This window comes from Zootoca vivipara, chromosome 14 (genome assembly GCF_963506605.1).
Source record: "Zootoca vivipara chromosome 14, rZooViv1.1, whole genome shotgun sequence".
NCBI classification, from domain to species: Eukaryota; Metazoa; Chordata; class Lepidosauria; order Squamata; family Lacertidae; genus Zootoca; species Zootoca vivipara.
The window spans coordinates 11,694,293-11,712,988 of NC_083289.1; the positions used below are offsets into that span (position 1 = coordinate 11,694,293).

General features: G+C 42.6%; 1 protein-coding gene across 2 annotated transcripts in view; it reads right to left on the minus strand.

Moving 5' to 3' along the window:
- Positions 1-874: 874 nt before the first annotated feature.
- LOC118092615 (tropomodulin-3) overlaps positions 875-18,696 on the minus strand; it is a 43,174-nt gene continuing 25,352 nt past the window's right edge. For both annotated transcript variants that reach the window (XM_035130886.2, XM_060282686.1), the window contains exons 4-10: positions 18,454-18,576; positions 17,982-18,071; positions 14,769-14,899; positions 13,716-13,823; positions 12,272-12,415; positions 10,490-10,634; positions 875-5,281 (exon numbers count right to left, since the gene is read on the minus strand). In XM_035130886.2, coding sequence (XP_034986777.1) covers positions 5,247-5,281; positions 10,490-10,634; positions 12,272-12,415; positions 13,716-13,823; positions 14,769-14,899; positions 17,982-18,071; positions 18,454-18,576 — 776 coding nt within the window. In that variant the 3' untranslated portion in view covers positions 875-5,246. The remainder of the gene's footprint in view (positions 5,282-10,489; positions 10,635-12,271; positions 12,416-13,715; positions 13,824-14,768; positions 14,900-17,981; positions 18,072-18,453; positions 18,577-18,696) is intronic.

The window sequence follows — 18,696 nt, forward strand, 5'->3', positions numbered from 1 at the left end:
GGATTCACCAGGGATTGTTGCTGCTGTGCCATGATGGAGGTGTGGGACCAGAAAGCTAACTTTGACACCTGAGAACACACAAAAGGCAAACTCCAAGGAAACTGCATTTTTCAGTCATTGGTGGACCTTCCCGGTAATGTAAGGCATATACCATTTCTTATAAAATGCTTCTCCCAAGCCCCCCTTTGAGCCGCCACCACATACCCCTAGGTTGTGCCAATGTACCACCTGGGAAATGGAGAATATTATGTGAGGCAATGATTGGTTGTTACACAACAATATTGCCTCAGAGAGGGGGCTGTTATAAAAGCATTGATAGCAGGTTAGAGCATGGCATTGACAATGCCAAGGTTGCAGGTTTGATCCCAAATGGGACAACTGCATATTCCTGCATTTCAGGGCGTTAGACTTGATGATCCTCGGGGTCTGTTCAAATTCTATGATAAAGAGGGAATGTATGTCTTCTTTCTGCATGGTAAGGGAGTCCCAATAGTTGGTTATGAAAGTTTTGTCTGACTTAATAGATGCCGAATATCTCCCTTAGCAATTTAAGAACAAAGGCATAGTGGAGTTGGAACACAAGACCATCCACAAGGTCTATGTGCATCTTTTTTGACTCATCCAATCCCCAACTGAACCAAGTTAGTCACCAGAGTGACATGTACACAGAGCATTTCATGGTGAGAAAAGCACGTCAATTTGCAGTGACTACTTGGGAAACACCAAGATGCAGACCATGTACCTCAAATTCTTTCTTTCTTTCTTTCTTTTTTTTTTACTTGGACCTCAATTTCTGATATAAAGGGCTGCCTTCCAAATCACATGAAACAATAAACCTACTTAAAGCAGGAGAAAAACCACCTTGTAATTATACTTTGAAAAAATCATTTGGATAATTTTATTACAATAACAGCAGCATACAGCGCTGGCATTCCTATATATTCCCATTCATGTTTTTTCCCCGCAGAAACTTTGCCCAAAGACTCGAGAAAGTTTATAGCTTACAAACAATATTATCTGTATCAAAAATAGTAAGAGAAGATAACATTTGTAAACAGTATTAAGTGGAAACACACTATTTTGTCATATAGTATGAAAACATTCTGTTCAAGATCTTGAAAGTGGAGCCTAAAGCCAAGGGTTGTTTGTTGTTGTAGTTTTAAGAAAAGGATAAGTGCATATATTTTAAAACATAAAGCAGTCTCTCATCTCAGCAAGAACCATTAGGCTAAAAATGCACAAAACCTTCACCTTTTGGGGAAATGGCCCAGTTCTACAGTCATTTCTGAACCATCATTGTATGTACTTTCATGATATGTGCCCTTAACAGTAAGCTTAGCGAACTGGAATGAAGTATGAAAAGTCAGACGATTGCACTGTATTATAGTGTGCAACTCAGAAAGCTTTACGTTCCAAGGAGTAGAAACAGGAATGCATACAGAACTAGAAAGAGTTAAAGTATCCTCAGAAGTCCTACCTCAAAGGGACAATTTGATGGCTTTAAGCAGGTTCCCTGCCTCTTTTCTCTACTCATAGAGAAGCTTGCTTGGCATTAAAAGGATGCCTGCTTCTCTCCACTAGGACAATGATCACTGAACTCTTCCAGGCTAGTTACCAGCTCTCAAACACCTCTAAATTTAGGTGCTGCTAAATGCTCAGATCACCATAATACTGATGGTTCATATGGACTAAGGGGAGCCAACGTGATTCTCTCCAGGTGCTTCTTAAACTCCTGTCACCTCCAGCCAGGGTAGTCAATGGTCATTTTGGATGGTCAACAGCCATCAATGGGAGGTCCTGCCCGAAGCAGGCCACCCCACTGACCACTCCTGGTCTGAAGCACAAGAGAGCTTCACACACACTTTACTGCCTTCCTTCATCTTTAACTGAACATTTTCTGGCGGTCATCGAGGCACCAATGAACTCTGCACCTGATCTGACAAATATGAAACGAAATACAGAACCCTCCCGGTAACAGAAAAAACAGAGAAACATTTACTCTGTGTGTGTATATGTGTGTTCTGACAACTTTTATATTGTATTAGGCACTACAGAAATTGAAAACCATCCACTCCACAACACCTCTTGATCCTAATGTGATGCAGGCAAACTCCCATGCAAGCCCCATTGAACTGAATGGAGGTCATGCAGTAGTAGCACCCCACCCTCCAAGTTTCAGACAATGCAATACTGTACAAGTATTTATTACTACGTTTTGGTTAACTTAGTATAGCCCCACTTGTTGAAAAACACCCCTGGGGTATTCCTGCCCATGCAATGTGGCTTGTGTGAGCCAAGTACCCAAGGAAGTGCAGGGCTGCAGTCTTAATAGATAGATTTTTTTTTTATAAAAAATGCATGCAGATGATTTGAGCACATTCTCTAAGGGGAAAAAAACCACCTCTAAATAAAGCCTGCCAGTTTGCAGCCTCAGCTCTCTTCTAAAAAGCCAGTCCTGTTTTGTGGCTCTCCATATGTCTGAAGCAGGCTGTTTCAGAAGCCCCCCCCCCCCCAATAAAAAACTAAACTGGGTGTATCAGCCACCTGGCAGGCTGTAAACCTGACAGGCATTTTGCCAAGAGAGAAAAAAAAAGGGGGAGATAAAGCTACTTAATCTTTTGATTTTTCAAAACAAATCTACACTATCTTCTACTAAATAGGTGCATCGTATTTACACACTGAAACTTTTAAAATGCATATGTTTATACAGAGGCAACTACCTCCCCCCCCATTTTATTTCTTGTTGTTGGGACTGTTTTAAAGCTTTGCAAATGAGAAAAGAGATTTGGATTTGTTTCCCAAAATTGTTTTAAAAAATGCACGTTTCTGTTTTACACACCTAAGTGCCAACAGAAACAAACATATTAATATGGTTTCTTTAATGCAGTCTCTGCATCAAGATGCAATGCAAAAAAGCAAACAAACCTCTGCCCTATAGCAGCCTCCAGATAGTATGTACTACAACTCCCATCAGCCCTTCACTATCGTGGATGATGGGAGTAGTAGTCCTAACATCAGGAAGACACCTGTTTTAGGATGACTGCCCTACAGAAACACACAACTTTAGCTTTGGTGTTCTCAGTGCACTGGCTCGGAAAAACGTATCACTGATTTCAACACAACTTCCTTTAAGGTAAAATGTTTGCAGTCATGGTCCATATTCAGAGAGACAATGATGTTAAAAAGAGCACATCAGAGTTGGGCACCAAGTGATTATACACATATACATATACATATACATATATCCTGCAACTTTAATCAAAATGCTTGTGTCCTGGCCTGATGCTCTGCTCTGTGCCATTTAGTTTTGCACTCATCAAATCAAAGAGTCAAAAGATGTCAGAAAAATGAAGGAAAACAAGAACAAACCTGGCCAGAGTTGTTTCCTAGTTTTGCTAAAGATAGAACCCTGAACTAAAAAAATGAACCTGGAGTTTACTCTGTGAATCCTATTCCATATGCTACTATTGCTTGCGCTCCATTGACTTTTATCAGGGTTTGCATAAGAGAAGCTTGACGGATTGTGTCCAGTATGCATTATTGTTCCCCATGCTACGTGAAACTGGAGCTGTAAGTCAGCAACAGGCATTAACATAGTGGCATTAACACGGTCCTTACTTCACAGTAGGAACCAACCTCGAGTCACAAAACCATCCTGTTAGTTGTAGCTGTTGTAAGGTTAAAAGTGTTTGTTGTTATTAACAGATGTTTGAAAACTGGATTTTACTTGCAAGCTGCCAGCTGCAGCAGAAATAGGAAAGAATAAAACAAATTCCTATGCACATGATGGATGTAGCAGAGTAAGGGCTAGAGCCAGGGGTGGGGGCTCAGTAAAATACCACTTGGTATTTTAAGTCAGCGAACCCCTAGTGGCAAGGTTGGACAACTGAGAAGGCTCCACTAAAAAATCCCCACAGCATCTCAGAGCAGTCAATGCATTGCCCCAGAGCATCGTGGGAAACTAAAAGTGGTGATGCCCAACTGGGAGCCATTTTAATTCCTCACAATGCCCAAGTGATGCTCCGTTGGCTGCCCTGGGGCATTGTGGGTAATTTAAAATGGTGGCCTACGGGAGGCATCGGTGAAAGTGGGCCCTGATGTGGTGCTCAGAGGCTGCAAGGCCACAGCAGTTGTCTGTGGGTGCTGGTAAGTACAGAAAGCCTAAAGTTTCTAAAAACGTGCCGTGTCACATTGGTCAGAACTCACAGCCAAAGAGCATAAAACTTGGTTGCCATGTGTTTTGGCCTATACAAAACAGCTTACCAGAGGACCGCTACTTGATGCTGTGCTATGACTCACTGAAGAGTGTGTGTGTGTGTGTGCGCGCACACACACACACACACACAGATTCCAAGGAATATAACAACATGACGCGGATGAAACAAAAACACCAAAAGGTCTATAAATACATCCAGTTCAGACATAACAGAAAAAAGGTGCCAAAATGTCATGTTCTGTAAGTTGACAGAAAAGAAAGCCAACCAAACACCAGATATTGCAAAGGCTGTGGGCTTAAAATACCATTCTCCATTTCTGTCTGCTTAACTTACCTCCAATGAGGTAAAAGAGTAGAAGCAGCCCTTAAAAGTGGGATAATAATCTCTTATAAAAAGAAGTTTCAAGCTTAAATCTCCATATCAAGAAAGCATTCTACATGGTCAAAGCATGTTAAGAAACAGAGGACTAACTCCAGAAGCAGCGATTCATCCGCATCCCATACAAAGTTGAAGTAAGTGGTCAAAGTCCTTTGTTTTTTCTTGGAAGGGTATCTTTCTCTCCCCCACCCTACGCAAAACAATTGTTTTCTAAAAATATGGAGTCCGTATTTTAAATAAGGACTCCGGGTTTCCTGCGTGAAAACTTGCTCCTTGTGGGTTTAAAACTATCTGCTGATCCTTGACTGCATGCCATGCAGATACTCCGCAGATGCTAGAATTGGTACTTATCTTTGTGGAAGACACACACTCAAGTTCTGAAATAAAAGGCTGTTCAAGAATGGATCTTGGGCAGATGTAGTTACAAGGCTTTGAACATACATGCGTTGGATATCACGCATACAAATATACATTTACAACACAGACACACAAAAACAGAACACCCGACAACAGGAGGAATGGCGATTCCAGTCTTTTCCCTTCTACCCAGGTAAGAAGTAATCTTGAGGTTGCCGAAGAAACCATCTAAGCAGATGCACCTGGAGGAGCTCCAAATTCTCCATGCCACACACATCTGGCAGTCGGCAAGGTTTATTGATGGTCTCCTTCCACTCTTCTTTTGCGAACTGCGCCCACAAGATGTGGGGGAAGAGAAACAAGACATGAGACAATGCTGGTGTAAGGCTATCATGTTTCTGTTACTGGAATGATGTCTATTAACAGGCAAGAACTAGGAAGACTAATTGCAGCATCTGTCATGCACATTAAAAACGGTGGCCATGAATGAATTCTCCTACCCTTTAGCAATTTTTTTAAAAAATTCTTTATTATGGGTTGGATCCAAAGTTCCCTTGAGTGAGCACAAACGCACTTCTGCTTACACAACTAGACCCCATCTTGCATTCCACCCATGCCTCTTTCTCCCGCTTTACTGTCCCAAACCACATCCTATGTCATTCCAAAGCATCCATGACTGATGAATGGTCCATTCTCACCATCCAGCAAGCCAAATTTTAAAAGCCCCAGCGAACCTGAAGAACAGTTTGTAATGTGGCAGTGGGTATATCAGGCACCCCCAAACTTCGGCCCTCCAGATGTTTGGGCTACAATTCCCATCATCCCCCAACCACTGGTCCTGTTAGCTAGGGATCATGGGAGTTGTAGGCCAAAACATCTGGAGGGCCGCAGTTTGGGGATGCCTGGGGTATATGATGTGGTTAACAAAAAACCACATCCATGCTGCAACACATTGGTATTGCAGAGCTGTTGCTGCAATTACTCTTCCTGTGCCTTTTGCCTGCATGGCAAAGATACTTGATGCTATTCAGCACTTTTAAAAACGGGTCTGGGGTCTTTGCTGTACCGGCACAACTACAGAAACACAGCACGAAAACACAATTCTCAGCAAGCAGGTAATGTTGACCTGAATTGGTAAGAGATTAAATACACAGCATATTATTGGAACAGTTCAGGAAGGTCTCCTACTGCAAACCTTGTTTTTTTTTTTTCAAACCAGGCAGGGAAATATTCATTCCAAAACAGTTAATTTGATAAGCCAAAGATTTAACTGGTCAAATTCTGCACACACAATTCTCTGGCCTTTTCGCTAGGTTAAGAAAACATGTTAGTCCATCAAGTCAACAGTAGAGAGAATTCAAACAGTCTTGTAAATATTTTCAGAAGGTTACTGAACATGTATATCAAGCAAGGAGGGAAAAAATATGTATCAGCGTGGTATTTTGAAAGGAAACAGTTATTCAAAATTTCTAAGTTTAAATGTACTGAAAACTCATGTTTTGTAAGAATCGGTAACTAAGAAGCTTACTCCATTGGCGCAGGCAGACCTAGGCTTTGAATAATCCAATTTGCTTTTTCTAGAACCAGCTGGAGTGCAAAACAGCAGCTTAGAGGCACTTATTTATTTAATGAAATTTAGATACCACGTAAGACATTAACTATATATCTGTGCCTTTTTACCGCAGCTGCTGGTTTGATTCCACAACTTGCAGGCCTAGGGAAAGCTGATCTGAATGGAGACCACAGCAGAAGAAGGTAAACGAGTTGAAGCCCGCTTATACTAGGATCCTCCTTTGGACGTCCTGCATAGGCAATTTGTGTTTTTAAAAAGCTCTTCACTCTAACCAATGCGGAACTCAATGGTGCAGTTGATCCCAGTTGGTTTGCTCAGCTGCTTGGTGGAGGCAGCAAGCCTCCCTTACCAATGCACAATTACGAGTGACGTCATGTGACACCAGGAGTTTGTGCTTGTGGGAAACAGCCTCACAGGCAAAAGTGGGACCTGTGCTGGGTCCAGTTAGGTTAGTGCAGGCATAGGCAAACTCGGCCCTCTAGACATAGTCAACCCCTGGATTTGAAGATAAGGAATCCTATGGGGCTGTCAACTCCCGGATATGAAAGTAAGGGCGCTGAATAAAGGAATGTCCCGCAAAAAAGGGAAAGTTGACAGCAATGCCTCCAGATGTTTTTGGCCTACAACTCCCATGATCCCTAGCTAAAAGGACCAGTGATCAGGGTTGAGGGGAATTGTAGTCCCAAAACATCTGGAGGGCCGAGTTTGCCTATGCCTGGGTTAGTGGGACAACTGTTCCCCCCACCCCCAACTTAAAGTCCACAGAATTAAGGAACAAGGAGCCTCTGAGCACATGGCCCAGTACATTTTTTAATTTGGTACTGGAAATTAGTCCACAGGTCCTTTCACTTCAAAATCTGATGCCCCTCTCCACCTTTCTTCATTGCAGCGTCCAAACTGGGAAAGAACAAAATGCCAAAAAGGATTGGATTATTGCAACACGTTCCACTTTGGAGACGACTTGGATACAGTCGTGGCCAGATAGATTACTGCCAGCGGTTCTGTTTAGATCTTACCTAACGTGTTTTAATACAAGTGCGCTGGTTGCCGAGTTTATTTCTAGGCCCAATTCAAGGTGCCCATGTTAGTGTTTAAAGCCCTAAATGACTCAGGTCCTCAAATACCTGAAAGACTGCCTCATCCCCTACTGACCACTTTGGGTGTTAAGATTGACAGAGGAGATGCTATTGGTTGTTTTCCCATCCTCAGAAGCTTGGGGCGGAGGCAACTCGGAAGACGGCCTTCTCTGTGTCAGCCCCAAAGTTGTGAAATTCTCTCCCAAAAGAGGTGCCCCAGGCTTCTCCATTGTACAGTTTTCAGTAAATACCAAACTTTGGTATTCACCCTTTGACATATATTTAGGACCCACCTCATTCTGTGTTAGCAAGATGGTTTGAACTGTTTTTAACATTGTGTTTTAATTTCTGTAACCTGCCCTAAGACCTTAGCGTGAAGGGTGGGTAATAAATACATAATAACAACAACAATAACAATAACATGAATTATGGGAATTACACTGGAACTTAGTCCAACGTTGATTTTATTTAACTGGATCAAGGAGGGTATCCCAAAGGAAGTGAAATCTTTTAACAACTACCTTGTTAACAGCAGCACCCAAATGTGTTGGGATGCAAGTGGAAAAGTCCACTTGTTACATTTATTTTGTATTTTTCTTTATTCCACACCCTATGCTTTTGAGCCCAATCGGCTCTGAGCCTGTTCTTAAAAAACAGTGACCCATTATGACACTATATATTGCAACCCATTGCTGCATGAAACTGGCTCAAGAATAGAATCGTACAGGATTTCATTTATGCCTCCCTAATTAATCATGCTATTAGAAAGGAATTCGAGAGCCTCCACGAAATGAAAAAAGCATGCAGAAGAGTGTGATGGAAACATGGAGCAACAGTGCGCAAACGAAGAGTTGTTAGGAGACTCATACAGAGACAAGGAGTGTTTTTAGGCGAATTTCTCTTGCAGTGTTCAGTACCCAATTGGGCGTTTGCAATAACCTGTCTCAGAAGCTTCAGGGCTGAAGAGATGAAAGGGCATTTGATGACATTTTTACTCTTACGCCAGACTAGGAAAGCAAAATAAAAAAATAAAAAAGCAAGATATAAATAGATGAGAAAAGATGGATACCATCCAGCAATGACATATCACAGCTGGAATTTGGGGCAGTGGTGGAAAACAGGAAAGTTTACTATGTGCTGAGCGGCTTTTTGAAAACGAAAGTAAGACGAGGCCAAGTTATATTTCCTCTAGAAACCTAGATTCTTTTCCAGCAGTGTTGAGGATTCCTTTTGCTCTCCATCCCACAGGTGCCTTGCATGTACTCTTTGTTGGTAGCTGTTCAAGCAACTCTTAAGCTCCGCCAGTAGAGCATGAGACACTTAATCTCAGTACCTGTACAGGGTCATGGGTTTGAGCCCCACATCGGGCAAAAAGATTATTGCATTGCAAAATGCCCTCAGCCAGCTCGCTACCCAACCACCTTCGATTTACAAACAGCTGGTCAGCTCCTCCTTAGCCTCAGTGCTGCCCCTTGTAGAACTCAGCAGGGAAGAGGACGGGGCCAAAACTAGTTTGGGGGTGGCTCTCCCTTTCAGTGGCTCAGGCACAACAGACTGTTTGGCCTTTGGCCCTGCCACTCCCAATGGGCAAAATCTACTACCAAGGACACTTGTGATTAAACTTGCTTCCTTTCCTCCCGATTCCCTCCGATTCCTCTTCCCTTGAGTTTGTTATAATAAGTCTCAGGGGAGCCGCTCTGGAAAACTTTACAGTTAAATAGCAGGATTTGTGGGAGGGGGCATTACTTGTTTGGTTCTGTCTTATTACTTACAGTGGTACCTCGGTTCTCAAACGTAATCCATTACGGAAGACCGTTTGACTTTGGTAACGTTCGAAAACCGAGGCGCAAAGGGCAGCCTGCAAATTGCATTGAGAAAATCGAAAACAACCCACCCTGGAAGTCAAATACAACAAAAATATTTTGTTCGTACAGTAACAAACAGCATTTAAGGTTACATGTAGTTAATTCTCACTACATAATTGGGGAAAAATTTTTTTGTATTATTTTATGTCTTCCTGTGCTCGTTGTACAACAAGTAACAAGAACTGTATTATTGTCATTTGTTAACTGTATTTTATTAACTAATAAAGCATTATTTTTTTAAAAAAGAGAGAAAATAAAAAAACACGCAGTGGAAGCCATTTGACTTCCGAGGTGCGTTCAAAAATGGAAGCATTTGTTTTTCGGCGTTCAGGTTCGAAACGTTCGTCAATGGAGACATTCGAGAACCGAGATACCACTGTATTTTGTGTTCTCATTTTGTATTTTTCTGTTGTGAACTGCCTTGGGATCTTCGGATGAAGGGCAGAATATATTATTATTATTATTATTATTATTATTATTATTATTATTATTATCCTTTAACTAAGTAAATCAATCTGGTTGGCCATGATGGGAAGCTAGATGCGGGATTAAATAGGCCAGAGGTGGGGGACATTTTGCAGGCAGAAGACCACATTCCACAGCAGGCAGCCTTGAGTAGTATGTAGGGTCCTGAGGCAACCAAAAGATGGAGCAAAATGGATGTGACTCTTAATCTTTGTTCAGCGTGTTATATTCTAATCACACAAATCCAGCAGTTTCACACCCACCTCCATCCAGGCATGTAAGAGGCATGATCAGAGTTGAAGGACGCTTTCCAGTCAGGCAAAAGCACGAGGAGGCAACCTAGAGGGCCACATTTAGTTTGAGGTTCCCCACCCATGAGACAGGCCTTAGGCCTGACCCAACAAGGCTCTTGAAGAGGAATCAGTGTGGAGGGGAAGCAAACCAGCTGGAGGGGCTGAACCTTTGGTGTCAGTTTTCCTTATAGAAATTATGCCAAGTAGCTGCCACCACACTCAGTGTGACTGAGGCCTGCTCATTCTGCAGCAAAGAATGCCTTACCCAAATCATTGTTTTTCGTAATTGCATCCGCTCCTCTGGCACGCGGTCCCTGCTGTGTGAAGTGATATCCAAACTTGAGGATCTTAGTGTTCTCCTCGAGCATCTTCACGATCTCTGTTTCTACAGGGGTCCCCAACTGCTGCCTCTGGTGGAATCAGCAAAACATTAGAAATCAGCAAACGTCGGTCCAGGGTTGCCCAAAATAAAGTCTCCTAAGCACCTTGGGATTTTTAGATCAGTAGTGGGAACACTGAGATGGGTGATTTGACCCTAAAAGGGTGAGGCACAGCACGGCATATGTGGCGATGGGCTTTCCCATCTCTCAGGTAAGAAGAGTTATGTTTCAAATTCAATAAAAAAATTCCTTCAGTAGCACCTTAAAGACCAACTAAGTTTTTATTTTGGTATAAGCTTTCGTGTGCAAGTGTGCATGCACACGAAAGCTTATACCAAAATAAAAACTTAGTTGGTCTTTAAGGTGCTACTGAAGGAATTTTTTTATTTTACTTCGACCCAGACCAACACGGCTACCTACCTGTTTCAAATTCAGAAACTATTAAACTTTCAGGTACCAAATCCAACCTCAAGGCAAATAGTCTCCTGCTTTCATTAAGAGTCAGATAGGGTAAAAGTTATTATTATCATTATTAATGCTTTTATACTGCACTGGCAGCCTCACAACTGACAGTAAGAGCTGTTTGGCAGTCGAACAGACTCCCACGAGAGGTGGTGGACTCTCCTTCCTAGGAGATTTTTAAGCAGAGGTTGGGTGGCCATCTGTCATGGATGCTTTAGCTGAGATTCCTGCATTGCAGGGGGTTGGACTAGATGACCCTCAGGTACATTCCAATTCTATCATTCTATGAACTGACACTGCTTGGGAATTTTAAGATACTAATAAAAACTCCAGTGATTTTAAAAAGTCAGCGCCATTTTGAAAGGTTCGGCCTGTCATCTTGATTCAGAATGGTGCTCAGTTTTATCCAAACATACAGTAGATGAAAACCAGCTTTCGGAAACCATCACGCGTATTTGGTTACGGTATCTTAAGCGGCGTCCAAATGCACAGAGAAAAGAACAGACAAACCATTTTGTAAAACATAAGATATCAGAGCATATCTACTTATTTTTTAAAAATTGTAAGCACAGGACAGATATGGACTATGTGTGTGCAGAGATTGCAAACCACATGTTAAAAACAATAACCACAACACCCCTATCTCAACTGTCAAAAAACTAATTTGTTTAATAACTAGTATGTAAGTAGTAGCTAACTTTTTTTTTAAAAAAAAACCCAGCTCTTTTTACTCTCAGCAATTAAAGTTACAGGACAATTACTGTCATTGGAAGGTGGCTGTTCAAGACCAACACAGAACTAAGAGAGAGAGACAGAGGGTTAAATTCATGTTGTAGATTTAAAAACTGCTTTGGGAAAGGATTAATAACTCCAAAGGCATCACTCCTCTGAAGAATAAAATTGCCCAATTTGTCCAAGTACAACATTCAGGCTGAAAGGAGACATATGAAATGTGTAATGCGGCCAACAGGTCCTCACTTTCAATCTCTCTGCCCTCTGAGTATTCAGTAGAAGGTCTGAATGCATTATCTATGCAGTTACAGCTTCCACCAAACAGTGTCATTTGAGAGGTGGACCAACAGCTCAACCTTCAGCCTCAACCCTCCCCCCCCAACTAGATTTATTGATTTTTTACAACAAAGCTTTGGATTCTGGCTAGCCTGCATTTTGACTGTTGACTTTGAATAAGAAGCAGCTGAAGTTACCTGGTTATCGATCTTTATTTCGGTCAGGGTTTCGTTCTCCTTGAGCGCTTCAACCAATGCCAATATTCCCACACCGGTGATGAAGTTGGATTCAATGTTTAGACTCTTCAGTGTTTTGTTCACCCTCAACATGTCGGCAAAAGCCTTGAAGTACAAGAGGTGTCAATGAAAGCAGCCCACATGGAAAACCAAAACAGAGTATGACCATGTCAGACATGAATGAAAGCCTACACCATAACAGTCAGTACTCAAAAGGTGTTTTAAGGCGATGAGGGTGACGGTGTCCTGGTTTCAAGACTTCCCTCCCACCAACATCTTACAATGCTTTCAGTCTTGCCTCATCCTGCAAACCTGGCTAAATTCTACAGCGCAACGGTACCGCCTAGGCTTCAGAAACTCCTGGAACACTGTCAGCTGGCCAAGCCGAGCCCACCAGGCCCTATAAAAACCCAAACATCCAAGTCAATTTCTCAGATTGAGCAACTCATTATTGTGAAAAGCTGCTGAAGAGACCAGCCTTGCCTCATCTCCCCCTTTTGTGCCCCTGACCCTCCTGACTATGTCCTAATGTAGGAGGGGCCCAAAGGGCCCCAATTAAGGTGATAATGTAAATCCCTATAAATCCTAGAATATGCTTATAATAGTGAATTATGGGAACTTGTTGCTTTAAGAAACTGATGATCTAGCAAGATGCCGTTCTTTTACCAGAACAGAAGGTCAGCTAACACGCAAATCACAAAGATAAAATTCATAAGCTAGAACACAAATTGTTACATAGTACACGTAACACAGGTTCCCAACACGCATACTATCTCACAATGTAACATATTATTGAGAATCAAAGACCTAGTTAGCGATCCTTGGCCTAGTTAGCAATGCTTATTGCGCATGCGTATTAGATTAGGTAATGACATACGTATTAAATATGAAATGAGATAATGATGAATATTAAAATATTAAATGATGTAATGCTTTATGTGGTTGGTTAAATCAAAATCCTTTGTCTGAAATGTTATAAATTCCTGCCCGACCTTTGGGCGGGGCTGCAGTTTTGCGAAAAGATTCGACTGTAACCTTATTGCTTTGCAATAAACAAAACGGACTCCTAACTCCTCTTGTCTCTGAGTTTTATTGGCTAACTCAGGAGATAAGCCATTTTTTGGCTTACAGCATTCTGGCTCTTGCACCAGAACGAGACCCCTAGTCAAAACAAAATTAAAAAATTCCTTCCAGTAGCACCTTAGAAACCAACTTAGTTTGTCATAGGTATGAGCTTTCGTGTGCATGCACACTTCTTCAGACCCCTAGTATCAGCCTTAGTCTGAGCTCATCCAAGGCATGACAGGTTTTGAAAGCATCTCTCCCTCATGCACCACCTTTTACCTTAACTCAATTGTTCTGAGTATGTCATGACAAGATCAGTAAACCCTGGAATCTCACTTACGGCAGCAACAGGGTCATTGCTCCGAGTAGCTGCAAGGCTGAAGCTCTTCACGTAAGTATTTGTTTCCAATGCCTTGGCAAATTCTTTCAGTGTTGGAATAGGAATGTTCTTCCATCAAAATTAAAAGAGAATAAGACACAATTAATATTATGATGGCAGTTGCCTCCTTCCTTCAACTTGGGAGCAGTGGGGCCCTCAGTCTATTTTCACGAGGGAGGAAAGTGAGGGGAGAGGGCAGCAGAAAGAGAGCTGCCCCCATCTGCACTAAACATTTAAAGCAGTATCATACCACTTTAAACAGTCATGGCTTCCAGCAAGTAATCTTGGGAGCTGTAGTTTTGTTAAGGGTGCTGAGAGTTGTTAGGGGGTTCCTTTTCCCTTTCAGAGAGCTAAAATTCCCAGAGTGGTTCACAGTCAATCCTTCTTCCCAGGGAACTCTGGGAACAGGGGTTTCCTAACAACTCTCAGCAAGGACAGCATGTGCCACTGTAAATATCCACAGATCAAAAAACCAAAATAAAAACAATTCTGTCCTACCTTGGATCCCAAATGCCCTGGAACTCGTACGCTTTGGCTCCCGAATGCTGCAAACCCGGAAGTGATTGTTCCGGTTTGCGCATGTTCTTTTGGAACCCAAACGTCCAATGGGGCTTCTGCAGCTTCTGATTGGTTGCAGGAGCTTCCTGCAGCTAATCAGAAGCCGCAATTTGGTTTTCAAACATTTTGGAAGTCGAACAGACTTCCGGAACGGATTTCGTTCGACTTCCAAGGTACAACTGTAATTAAATAACAATTTGAATTGTAGTAAGTAAAGCACACTATCTGCCATCATAAAACACTGGCGCCATATTGCCATGGACACAAAAAATTCCGGTCATTTTGAAAGCTACATTTCTGGACTCCAGAAACAGGCACCTGTACCCCACTGGATGCGACTCTCATCAGCCTTGGCCAACGTGGTTAAGTCAGGAATCATGGGAGTTGTAGTCCAGCAACATCTGGAGGGCCACTGGCTCTCCAATCCCTGCTGTTCTCTGTATGCTTCGCAGTTACCTTTATGTTGTTCAAGTTGACTTCAACAAGGCGCGAATCGTTGTCTTTAATCCTTTGCAAACTCTCCTCTACGTTTGTGGGATTTGGTGGCTCGTTGAAGACGGGCATGATCTTTTCGCCTTTGACCACATCTGAATCAAGAGACAGGGAATGTGAGAAACATAAACATTGAATTTTTCAATCCCCCCCCCCAAATGGTGCCGGTACTAGTTTTAAAAATGCAGGTTCAGGTGTTGCAACATTTTTCTATCATGGCAAAATTTCAACTACCATCAACAAAATTCCACAGGGAGAAGTCTGTAGTATGGAAGCATAGGGATAAACCAGGCATCCCCAAACTTCGGCCCTCCAGATGTTTTGGACTACAATTCCCATCTTCCCCGACCACTGGTCCTGTTAGCTAGGGATCATGGGAGTTGTAGGCCAAAACATCTGGAGGGCCGCAGTTTGGGGACGCCTGGGATAAACCAAAGTACACAACCAAGCCTCCCATATCTTGTGTTGTTTTTTTTAAAATATATATGTATATATGTATGTATGTATGTATGTATGTATGTATGTATGAATGTATGTGTGTGTGTATATGTGTGTGTATATATATATATATATATATATATATATATATATATATATATATATGCCAGAGCCCATGCAAATGCAATGCAGAAGAAAACTCAATTCTATTCCAATTCAATTGTAAAAAAAACCCCAATGGCTAAAAAGTTTTGATTTGAAAGACAGTTACACTGATCTTTTAATTTACTCCTTGAAAGTATCTGATGGGCGCTTATTTTTATATGTTTTATTACAAATATTTTGTTTGTGTGCGTGCGCATGTGTGCGTGTGTGTTTTAAATTTTCCGTCTCTTGCAGGAGGTTATTGAGTTGTTCTTGTTTTTATTTTGATTATGTATTTTGTGTTTTTATATTGTATTGTGGTTTTATCCTGTGAACCGCCCTGAGACCTGTGGGTTTAGGACGGTATATAAATTTTAATAATAATAATAAGGGCAATCCTTCACTGGAAAACAAAATTCATAACAATGCTCCACCGCTTCCTCAAGATGTTATGTGTTACTGATATTGGGAGAACTTTAAATGAAAAATCTGGAACGATAAAAAGATAAATTACAGGTTGTTTCCCACTAAATTGTACTCAGAGTAGACCAGCTGGATGAGTCCAATACAACCGTACAAACAAATCCCTTTATGTGTATTATGGGCTGGAGCTCCCAAAAAACCCTTCCTCCAACAGAAAGGATCTTGAGCAGAGTTCCCTGGGAAGAAGGACTGACTTTAAATCACGCTGAGCTCTGTTGCACTGTGGTGGGGAAGCCATGACTATTTAAAGTGGTATGACACTGCTTTAAATGTATAGTGTTTGTGGGGGTGAGGGTGATTGAAAAATTCAAAGTATTGGTCCTGACCTTTAAAGCCCTAAACGGCATCGGCCCAGAATACCTGAAGGAGCGTCTCCACCCCCATCGTTCAGCCCAGACACTGAGGTCCAGCGCCAAGGGCCTTCTGGCTGTTTCCTCACTGCGAGAAGTCAAGGGAACCAGGCAGAGGGCCTTCTCGGTAATGGTGCCCGCCCTGTGGAACGCCCTCCCATCAGATGTCAAGGAAATAAAACAACTATCTGACTTTTAGAAGACGTCTGAAGGCCGCCTCGTTTACGAAAGTTTTTAATGTTTGATGTTTTATTCCAGGCTTCCTCAACCTCAGCCCTCCAGATGTTTTCAGACTACAATTCCCATCAACCCTGACCACTGGTCCTGCTAGCTAGGGATCATGGGAGTTGTAGGCCAAAAACATCTGGCGGGCCGAGGTTGAGGAAGCCTGTTTTATTCTGTTTTAATATTCTGTTGGGAGCTGCCCAGAGTGAAACCCAGCCTGATGGGCGGGGTATAAGTAACCTATTCTTATTCTTATTTTTGTTCAGTCGCTGGGAATTGTAACTCTGTGAGAGGTAAAGTGCCCGGGATTCTCTGAGGGAAAGAAGGTGGGTCAGATGCTTGGCACCTGCCTGACGTTGCCCAGTGGTGCCACAGGCCTGGCAGAGAGAGTGTTCCTGGAGCCCAGAGCCCATTGGCTCCAGTCCTTGGCCAGGCTCTGACCTCACAACCAGCTGTGGAATCCTGGGGAATGTTCTGTTTCCTAGGAGGCCAGGTGAGTTGTTTAAAAGGATCTCCGGGTCAGTTGAAAGCCAGTTGGCTCAGTTAGCAGCCCATAAAGCAGCGATCCTTCTTTTGTGGTCTTGAAAACTGTTTGACTGACCTTTTGCAGAATGTGCTGCTGGTGGCGTAGAAGGTAAAGTCATGGGAAAGAGGGGAGGCACAGTGGCGGAGGAAGGGGGTGGTGGGGTGCGGTCCGCACCGGGACGACGACACAAAATGACTTTTTAGGAGTGATGTGGTGGCTTAGGGCCTGCAGGTTCTTGCATCTGCCTACTGCCTCTCCCTCAGTCGCCCTACAGCTGTGGAATCCTGGGGAATGTTTTGTTTCCTAGGAGGCCAGGTGAGTTGTTTAAAAGGATCCCTGGTTGAGCTGAAAGCCCAGTCAGTTGGAGCAGTTAGCAGCCAGAAAGCAGCCATTCTTCTGTTCTTGTCTTGAAAGCTGTTCAAATGGATCGACTGACTTTCTGGACCTTTTCGGTTTTCTACCCCCATGGAACAATATGCTGCTGGTTGCGCAGAAGGTAAAGTCATGGGAAAGAGGGGAGACATCCTGAAGATTCGTGCCCCCGCCACATGCCCAGTTTTTAAAGATGCTCCTTGGACCAATGTTGATGTTTTATCACTTTAAATTATTATTATTATTATTATTATTATTATTATTATTATTATTCTGTTGGGAACTGCCCAGAGTGGCTGGGGAAACCCAGGCCAAATGGGCGGGGTGTAAATAATAAATTGTTGTTGTTGTGCAGATGGGGCATAAAACTGTGCAATTCAACCTCACAGGAATATTATGACAAGAAGAGTCTTTGACCTCCTTAACAAAGGCAAAAGAGACCTACCAAGCCACCTTGCTGCCTTGTCTGGGACAATAGCTTAGGACACTTTAAAATAAAAATAAAAATGACAAACATAGATAATCCAGCATATGTCACTCTGCATGTGCTGAATTGCATTAGGAAACCCATCTCAGCGAGGCTCACTTTCAGTCCAACCCACAATGTTGCATTTCCGGACTTTCAGCATGAAAACTCACTTGAGAAGCTTTCATTGGCGACACCATTGCTACTTCCCACAATATCGCAAAACTGAGAGTTGCTTATCAAGTTGTGCATTCCCAGGATAGCTGTTCGGGAGAAAGGAGAAACAAACAGCAGTTAGGTTTTGCAGCTGGGCCCTTAACGCGACCAAAACATGAATCTGCAGCAGAATTTCTCAAAGACCAAAGTCATTCTTACGACTCCTTGTACAGTGCCACTAACAATGCAGGCACTGCTTCTGAGATATGGCTCAGAGTCATACCAGCATCCTCTATGCCAGAGACTGGAACCTATAGCTCTCCTGATATTGTTGAGACTCCCCACTCCCATCAGCCCCAGCCAACATGGTGAATCCAATCATTTGTGGCTTCCCATCCCTGCTGTAGGAAGAAACCTTAAGAATACTTATATCAAGTAGCATGCTTTTAGGAAAGCTATATCAAACTCAGCACACACATGCACACCAACCTGCAATGTCACATAGTTCAGTGTCTGTAGCACTTGTCAATGCTTCCTCCAGTTCAGGATCAAGACTCACTTTTTCTTCCGTGTAAGACTGTACTGGCTTTGGCTTTGGAATAAACACTTTCCCTGTTCAAAAGAGGAGGACAGTTGTTTTAGGATAGTATCAGTGCTCAGCTTCCGACAACCTTGCAGGATCTTGAGATCGCATTGCATGATGATCAGTAGCTTACAAAGTCAATACTCACC